This window comes from Eriocheir sinensis, chromosome 44 (genome assembly GCF_024679095.1).
Source record: "Eriocheir sinensis breed Jianghai 21 chromosome 44, ASM2467909v1, whole genome shotgun sequence".
Lineage (NCBI taxonomy): Eukaryota > Metazoa > Arthropoda > Malacostraca > Decapoda > Varunidae > Eriocheir > Eriocheir sinensis.
In genome coordinates, this window is record NC_066552.1 from 9,797,585 (window position 1) to 9,806,623 (window position 9,039).

At 37.9% G+C, this 9,039-nt stretch overlaps 2 protein-coding genes across 2 annotated transcripts in view; both read left to right on the forward strand.

Annotated features, from left to right (window-relative positions):
• Positions 1-1,151: 1,151 nt before the first annotated feature.
• LOC126980439 (actin, muscle-like) lies at positions 1,152-3,272 on the forward strand. Its single transcript, XM_050830354.1, has 2 exons — positions 1,152-1,315; positions 2,075-3,272. Exon 2 carries the CDS (start codon positions 2,094-2,096, stop codon positions 3,222-3,224), a length of 1,131 nt encoding a protein of 376 aa, XP_050686311.1. The 5' UTR covers positions 1,152-1,315; positions 2,075-2,093; the 3' UTR covers positions 3,225-3,272.
• A 3,064-nt stretch (positions 3,273-6,336) lies between these two features.
• LOC126980437 (actin, muscle-like) overlaps positions 6,337-9,039 on the forward strand; it is a 4,175-nt gene continuing 1,472 nt past the window's right edge. The window contains exons 1-2 of the mRNA XM_050830351.1: positions 6,337-6,491; positions 9,015-9,039. The exon at positions 9,015-9,039 is cut by the window's right edge and continues 1,472 nt beyond it. Of these exons, the coding sequence (XP_050686308.1) occupies positions 9,034-9,039 (6 nt within the window). The 5' untranslated portion in view covers positions 6,337-6,491; positions 9,015-9,033. The remainder of the gene's footprint in view (positions 6,492-9,014) is intronic.

The following is a 9,039-nucleotide window of genomic DNA, read 5'->3' on the forward strand; positions in this document are numbered from 1 at the left end:
CGGATTTTTGCGTCCCAATAGCCTGCAGCATCCCCTTCACCGGCCACGTGTGTGTGTGTGTGTGTGTGTGTGTGTGTGTGTGTGTGTGTGTGTGTTGTTGTGATTGTGTGTGTGTGTGTGTGTGTGTGTGTGTGTGTGTGTGTGTGTGTGTGTGTGTGTGTGTGTGTGTGTGTGTGTGTGTGTGTGTGTGTGTGTGTGTGTGTGTGTGTGTGTGTGTGTGTGTGTGTGTGATTATGTGAGGGGGAGTATCCACGCTCCACCAGCCTCACCAAGGGTACATATCTCTGCTGTCGAGCATCATATCACGACACCCATTGTCAGAGTTAGTCACTGGGGTTTGGATGTATTTTTAGCAGAGACATACTACACCAACTGCTGATGCCGGCTGTGGCTCGAATCTTGGTATGAAATAGGAAGAGATACGGAAAGAAATCTCAACATTGGTATTGGAGAGCGCAAGTGGGCACCAAACATACTGATACGCAAGCATAAATAAAACAAGTATTGCAAGATAAGATACTTAGTTATTTTCTGCATCACTAAAAGAGGCCTAAAAAAATGCCATATAAAACTAAAACTATGATGTCCATTCAGTGGTATCTTGAATCCAACGTACTGAAAACTATGACATCAGTGCCAGGGATGGACGAAACCTAACAAAGTTATTATTATTGGGGTTTTCAGGAAAGTTTTTATTAAAACTATTTTAAAGCCCGTAAAGATCATAAAGAGAAGTCATCTTTTTTATCCTGAATGTTTCCCCATCCAGCAACAAAGAAACACTGGCCATTTTTTAATGAGCACATGCATGTCTTCCTTCATCTCCTACACATAGATACGTCGTTCTCCTAAGATTCATAATTTCCCGCTAGGACCTTTAAAATTTTAGGTACAGGAGTGTTCCACCAAGTCCCTCAAGGTAAGTCTTGGCAGTGAACTGAGAATCATCTTGGACAGCGTTGTAGGTGGTGATGTGGTGGCGGAGCCCAAGAAGTATTGTCTAGGTTAATATTCACCCTTTTATCTTATCTAAACAAACCTCCTTTTCCTTGTCGTGCCCTTATAGCGTAAGAAAAACTGCAAATATGTTTTGCACCGTCAGTGACGCGTAGCATTGGATCACTTTCCTCAAATAGTCATATGCTGGTCGCCAGGGGACACTATATATACGAGCAGCGGTCACATTACGCAGGGGACGGACACCTTACCACGCTGTCAGTTGCTGCGGCTCGGGTAGGTCGGTCGCAGTAGCAGGCCGTTGAGGAGCTGGTGGATTCCCTCGCTTTGCTACTTCTTGTCTCCACTTCCGAAACAGGTATTGTGATTTCCAACGACGAAATGTTTCTTTTCATCTAGTTGATGACGAGTGAACTGCCTGCCACGTTTATGAAAAAAGAAGGATTTATTGTATTTCAAGTGATATTTTAGACGTTATCAATTATAAATCTTAATCACCAAATGGCTATTACGTAGAAAGGGGCTTGTAATTTTCTGAATGTTCGAATCAATCATTTGATAGTGACAATTTTTCACTCTGATTTCTATATAAAGTTCTGCTGAAAGTCTGGTTATTATGAATCAGTTAAACAAGCATCTATATATACTTTTTAATTGAGCCTCTTCGACAGCACGCTGATTTACCCCCTTCACCCCCTAAATATTGCATTCCTTTAACACTATAACCAGTACTTTCATGGATTTATTAGTATTGTTGTTGTTGTTGTTGGTGGTGGTGGTGTCGTTATTATTATTATTATTATTATTATTATTATTATTATTATTATTATTATTATTATTATTATTATTATTATTATTATTATTATTGTTATTGTTATTATTTTAATTATTATTATTAGGATCATCATCATCATCATCATTTTCTATCGTCATCATTGAATTAATTCTTTCTAGAACTTTGCTTAAATAATTTCCTCAAAAGTAAGGTATAATAAAAATACGTACGGTGACAAGACATTCCGTTTATGAAAATAAAATAGATTTGGAAATACTAAAAGAAATTTACACGATATTTCATAGTATAAATTAGAAAGTTTATCAGATGCCCTTGTTTCAGATAAGCACATCTTAGCATCATGTGTGACGACGACACCACCGCGCTGGTCTGCGACAATGGCTCCGGCCTCTGCAAAGCTGGCTTCGCCGGCGACGACGCTCCCCGAGCTGTCTTCCCCTCCATCGTCGGCCGCCCTCGTCACCAGGGTGTGATGGTCGGCATGGGTCAGAAGGACGCCTATGTCGGAGACGAGGCCCAGAGCAAGCGAGGTATCCTGACTCTCAAATACCCCATCGAGCACGGCATCATCACCAACTGGGACGACATGGAGAAGGTCTGGCACCACACCTTCTACAACGAGCTCCGCGTTGCCCCTGAAGAGTCCCCAACACTGCTGACGGAGGCTCCCCTCAACCCAAAGGCCAATCGTGAGAAGATGACCCAAATTATGTTCGAGACATTCAGCTGCCCTGCCATGTACGTGGCCATCCAAGCCGTGCTGTCCCTGTACGCCTCTGGCCGTACCACTGGTATCGTACTGGACTCTGGCGACGGTGTATCACACACTGTCCCCATCTATGAAGGCTATGCTCTACCACACGCCATCATGCGTCTGGACCTGGCTGGCCGTGACCTGACTGCATATCTGATGAAGATCATGACAGAGCGAGGCTACTCCTTCACCACTACTGCCGAACGTGAAATAGTTCGTGACGTCAAGGAAAAGTTGTGCTATGTTGCACTGGACTTCGAGAATGAAATGGCACAAGCCGCTGCCTCAACGTCGCTGGAGAAGTCCTACGAGTTACCAGACGGTCAGATCATTACCATTGGCAACGAACGATTCCGTGCTCCTGAATCTATGTTCCAGCCGTCTTTCCTGGGTATGGAATCATGTGGCGTACATGAGACTGTCTACAACTCTATCATGAAGTGTGATGTGGACATCAGGAAGGACCTTTACGCTAACACCGTCATGTCTGGCGGAACCACCATGTACCCTGGTATTGCTGACCGCATGCAGAAGGAAATCACCACTCTGGCGCCCTCCACCATCAAGATCAAGATCATTGCTCCTCCTGAGCGCAAGTACTCCGTCTGGATCGGTGGCTCCATCCTTGCCTCTCTGTCCACCTTCCAGACCATGTGGATCACCAAGGAAGAATATGAAGAGTCTGGCCCTGGAATTGTGCACCGAAAATGTTTTTAATTTATACTTGAAAGTCTTTTGGTCCATATAATATACTGACTAATGAACGATAGTTGTTTGTTGCATTATCCTTGTTATTTGCCATTATATCACTAAACAAAAGCAGTTTAAAAACTATCCAGATATATAGAAACACATAAGTTAGACCATCTTGACTTAAAATTCTTAAGTTTTTTTTTTTTATATATTTAGTATTATTAAATTAATAATGACTATTGTACAATTCTTTTTTGTTGAATGCTGTTCACGCATTTTTATTGTTATTGGGGTTATGAAATTTCACTGTTACATAACCCCGTTTTTTGGGGGGGGGTGAAAACAAAGCCATTAAAAAAAAGCTAGTTTCCTTGTATCCTGAGTATATATCTATATCTATATCTATATCTATATCTATATCTATATCTATATCTATATCTATATCTATATCTATATATATATATATAGAGAGAGAGAGAGAGAGAGAGAGAGAGAGAGAGAGAGAGAGACGGTTTTCAAGTTTTATAATAAAAGGTGGAAGAATATCGCTAATTTTTGGATGCATGCTACAGATTCTTTTATTTTGAGATGGAACAGCTAATGGTAGTTGTTGATCATTGCAATAAATTATGCAGTCAAGTACACAGTGTTGTAACGAGAATGTTTTTTGAGGTTTCTATCAATATGAACTATAACAACCAAATATATTTAGCTTCATCCCCATCCACACATACATACATACACGCGACCCCTCCCTCCTCGTACACTTTCTCTCTCTCTCTCTCTCTCTCTCTCTCTCTCTCTCTCTCTCTCTCTCTCTCTCTCTCTCTCTCTCTCTCTCTCTCTCTCTCTCTCTCTCTCTCTCTCTCTCTCTCTCTCTCTTTGAGAAGTGCCGTTTTGAAAGTAATGGCCAGATTTTAAGGATCTTTACAAAAGGTTTATATTGTAGTGCGAATTCAGTTCTTGAGAGCACTTGCAATGGAATATCTTGCTACAGAGATGCATCGAATTTGCATCTTTGAACTTCTTTCATGGTAATCAGCTGTGGCATTGGGAAACAAAGACATTCACCCCTCAAAAGTACTACCTAAGGAACTTTAAATAATCATTTCTGTGACAGAGTTCAGATACTCTGCCTTACCAAGATTTAAACTCACTTTCGAGTAAGCCGAAAAAGTGATACATTGTAGCAGTAATTACAATACTACTGACACAATTCTAAAGGAAGAAAATATACCCAAGTGTGTTGAAAAAGAATGAAATGCCAGGCCAAGGTTTGAACTCAGCAGGCAAGAGTGAGTCCAGGGTATGATACTCCGAAGCAGTACTCGTTTCATCGCGGAGATAAGAAACTTTTTGCCTGTATTGGGTTAAAATAATATAAAGAATGAAAGCTACTGATGTACTCACACCACAGCGATGACTGAATATATATATATATATATATATATATATATATATATATATATATATATATATATATATATATATATACACACACACACACACACACACACACACACACACACACACACACACACACACACACACACACACACACACATAGTTATATATATATATATATATATATATATATATATATATATATATATATATATATATATATATATATATATATATATATATATATATATATATATATATATATATATATTGCTGTCCATTTACAGGGGCCTTGTCCGTCCTCGTATGGAGTATGCATCTCATGTGTGGGGGAGGTCCACTCACACAGCTCTCCTTGACAGAGTGGAATCAAAGGCTCTTCGTCTCATCAGCTCTCCTCCTCTTACTGATAGTCTTCTACCTCTCAAATTCCGCCGCCATGTTGCCTCTCTTTCTATCTTCTATCAATATTTTCATGCTGACTTCTCTTCTGAACTTGCTAACTGCATGCCTCCCCTCCTCCCGCGGCCCAGCTGCAGACGACTTTCTACTCATGCTCATCCCTATACTGTCCAAACCCCTTATGCAAGAGTTAACCAGCATCTTCACTCTTTCATCCCTCACGATGGTAAACTCTGGAACAATCTTCCTTCATCTGTATTTCCTCCTGCCTACGACTTGAACTCTTTCAAGAGGAGGCTATCAGGACACCTCTCCTCTCGAAATTGACCTCTGATTTTGGACACTCCTATAACCTCTGTTCTGGAGCAGTGAGTAGCGGGCCTTTTTTTATTCTTTTCTTTTTGCCCTTGAGCTGTCTCCTTAGCTTAAAAAAAAAAATAATATATATATATATATATATATATATATATATATATATATATATATATATATATATATATATATATATATATATATAATTCTTTGTAATTAAGGTATCTAGATGAGAGATCTGCTGTCATGCATCGAAACCGTTTGGTAAGATACATGATATACCATTTAAATAAACAAGCCTCCGCCCACACCGCTAGATGGCGTTATTCGCATCGTTCTTTGGCTTACTATCTCACATCATCATGCATCTTGATTTTGACTCCGACTTTATGTGTTGGGTTTTTATATATATATTTTTCTAATGCATGTCGAACACGATTTGATTGAAATAATATAAAAAAAAAAGGTTTATTGTTATCTGGTCTACTGCCATTCAGAAGACAAATAAATGTATTAATTATATAAATTTAAGCATTCATGTAGCTGAAACATTCATTTTTTTGTGTGTTCGAACGTGTCTGTATTTGTAGATTATAAGCAATGGATCCTGATGGCGTTACCTTAAAGTTACATAAGATGGCTTTCTTACGTCATGGTGCACCCTCTGCAAGAAGGGGAGGTGGAAGGTTCCAGCTGGTTCTTTTCTTTAATGATGGACATAAGGAAACATGTACAAGGGCAGATACGCCAATGGAAACTAATTATTTATTACCAGTAATTAGCTCATGTTGGCTTCATTCATGTGTTGGCCATCGTCGGTCTTTATGACTGCCAAATGTTCTGCCTTGACCGTCTAATATTGATCCCAAGATTGAGATTTGGATAATCACCTTTGCCTCCCTGGCTATACGAGCGCTTCGGCAAGGCCCGCCATGACCGCACTCTTTTGCCGCAAGTCTCGCACATCACGAAGAGATCTTGGCAGCTAGTCGTAGACCTCGAGTTCTTGGCAGCGACCCGGATACCGAATGTACATATATGGAAGCGTCAAAAAGATAAGATATTATATTAATCGGTGACGGAGTTCTAGGGGCACCAGTAGGTCGGCAAGGTCCGGAGTCGAGTGACGGGAGGTGCTTCAGTCCAGAGTTGAAAGTCTTGCTACTTGCAGTGGTGAGTTGCACACATCCTGTGTGCCTGAAGTGGAAACACGTGACTCGCGACAGTGACGAACCGCAGATCTAACTTATCCAAGACGAACGATCAAGCCTACGTGTTTGGTTAGTGTGCACTTGGTTGCCACGCCTCCCTCTCTTCTCGCCTGTGATAATACGATTGCATTATTTATTTGGTTTGAATCAAGATGAAACAAAATGAATTGGATATTGATTTAGGGTTAGATTCTATTAAACCTGATTCTATAATTAGATTATCGTAATAACACCATAGTCGTTTTGAACTATCTGTAATTTGTAGATAATCAATGTCCTTTGATATCGTGTTCATACATAAAAGCAAAAAAAAAAAAAAAAAAAAAATGTATCATATATTAACTGGAAATATGTAAATGATACAACTGCGGGCATTCTCAATAGAAAACATACTATAAAGCACATTATCAAGAAAGTTTTCCCGATACTCATGAGTTCGCGCGTGTGCGTGCGCTTATTTGTATATTTCTGTATGTGTTTGTGTGCATCTGTGTTTATTTGTGTGTGTGTGTGTGTGTAATTCACCACGGCCTGATCACGAGTTGGACTCGTGACTCGTGACTCGTGTGTATGTGTGTGTGTGTGTGTGTGTGTCGTAAGAATCACCGTATGGTACTTTCATAAAAAAACTTATTTCATAACGAGCCAGAGTCGATAAGCGCCTACAAGTTGCCTCTTTACTTTCCAAAGTCTAACCATTAGTTCCGGCATCATCGCCATTATCATTGCCATAATTGGTGAATGTCTTTTCTTGAAAGTCAGTGTATGAAGTAAAAATAAGGCTATGTTGTCATTTTAATGAGAACTAGGAAAGTTTCCTAAAAAACAATCTACAGTATTGTAACATCCCTTCACGTAACCTCTGCTCGCCTTTAAATACATCCAGCGGAATGCCAAAAAATGTGTATTTGGTTCCTTGCTGCAGGGCAAAGAGTGCTAGATGAATATCTTTTGAATAAGAAATGATAATGAGGGTGATAATAATATCATAAGAAAATAATAATATTAATGCTGATATTAATGATGGTGTTAACAGTAATAACAAAAATAAGAATGATGATAATTATATTATAATCATATTATTATTATTACCATCATGATCATTATATATATATATATATATATATATATATATATATATATATATATATATATATATATATATATATATATATATATATAAAACAACGGCAAGGATAATACTAATAATAATAATAATAATAATAATAATAATAATAATAATAATAATAATAATAATAATAAAGTTACCCCCATATATATATATATATATATATATATATATATATATATATATATATATATAATATATATATATATATATATATATATATATATATATATATATATATATATATTACGATAGTAACAATAATAGAAATAATGATGAAGTAATAATAATAGTAATAATAATAATAGTGATAATATTATAATAATAATAATAATAATAATAATAATAATAATAATAATAATAATAATAATAATAATAATAATAATTAATGATAACAATAGTAATAATAATAATAATAATAATAATAATAATAATAATAATAATAATAATAATAATAATAATAGTGATAATAATTATAATAACGATAATGATAACAATAATAAAATATACAGTAATACAAAAGCCCGCATGGCAGCTCAGGTGAATACTTGGCTAGTGCCAAGTATCAGATGGTGATAAGGGGCTCCCGTTGCCTACCCTACCCCTCGGCTTGGCTGTCATTCTCAGTATTGTAGAGACGAGCAGGCATACCAGCTTCAGTACACATCTGAGACGTTAGTTCACACAAGCCCTTAAGGACTCCCTATTGACGGGCAGTGAGACAAGAATCTCATTATTTATGAATCGTTAAAATCCCTTCAGATTCATTATCACGGTGCGGATGCCAAGTGTCTCTGGGAATGTGATATTTTGCTGCCAGTCTTCTGAATTATATAAATAAATCCAGGAATTACAAAAAAAATTTGTTTCCCAACACACACACACACACACACACACACACACACACACACACACACACACACGATAAGGTGAGAGGGGAGGCCAAGAAGGAGGAAAGGGGATGTGAAACATGACACTCCCTCGGTCGTCTAAATAAAACCCGAGCCTCTCTTGGCACACCGGAAGTTTTATGGGCCGCAACAAATGGTTAGCGGCGGAACGGGTGACGGCAAGAAACCGGCGGACACTAATCACTGTCGCGACGGCATGTCACGGCCGGACATAAGGCTTAGAATAACTGAGGAACTGACTAAACCTTGACCCAATCATAACCGTTATGTTCGTAGTTTGCATATATCCTGTGTACGGTATATCCTCAATGCTGCCCGAACAATAGGGAATAATTTCACTGAAATAAGCAAATATTCTTTGATTTAGCAATTTCAAAAATAAGAAAATATATAGTAACCTGGGAGAATAATAATTAATGTTCTTGTCTTCCTTTGATTCACTCAGAACTATCAACTAATCCACCATGTGT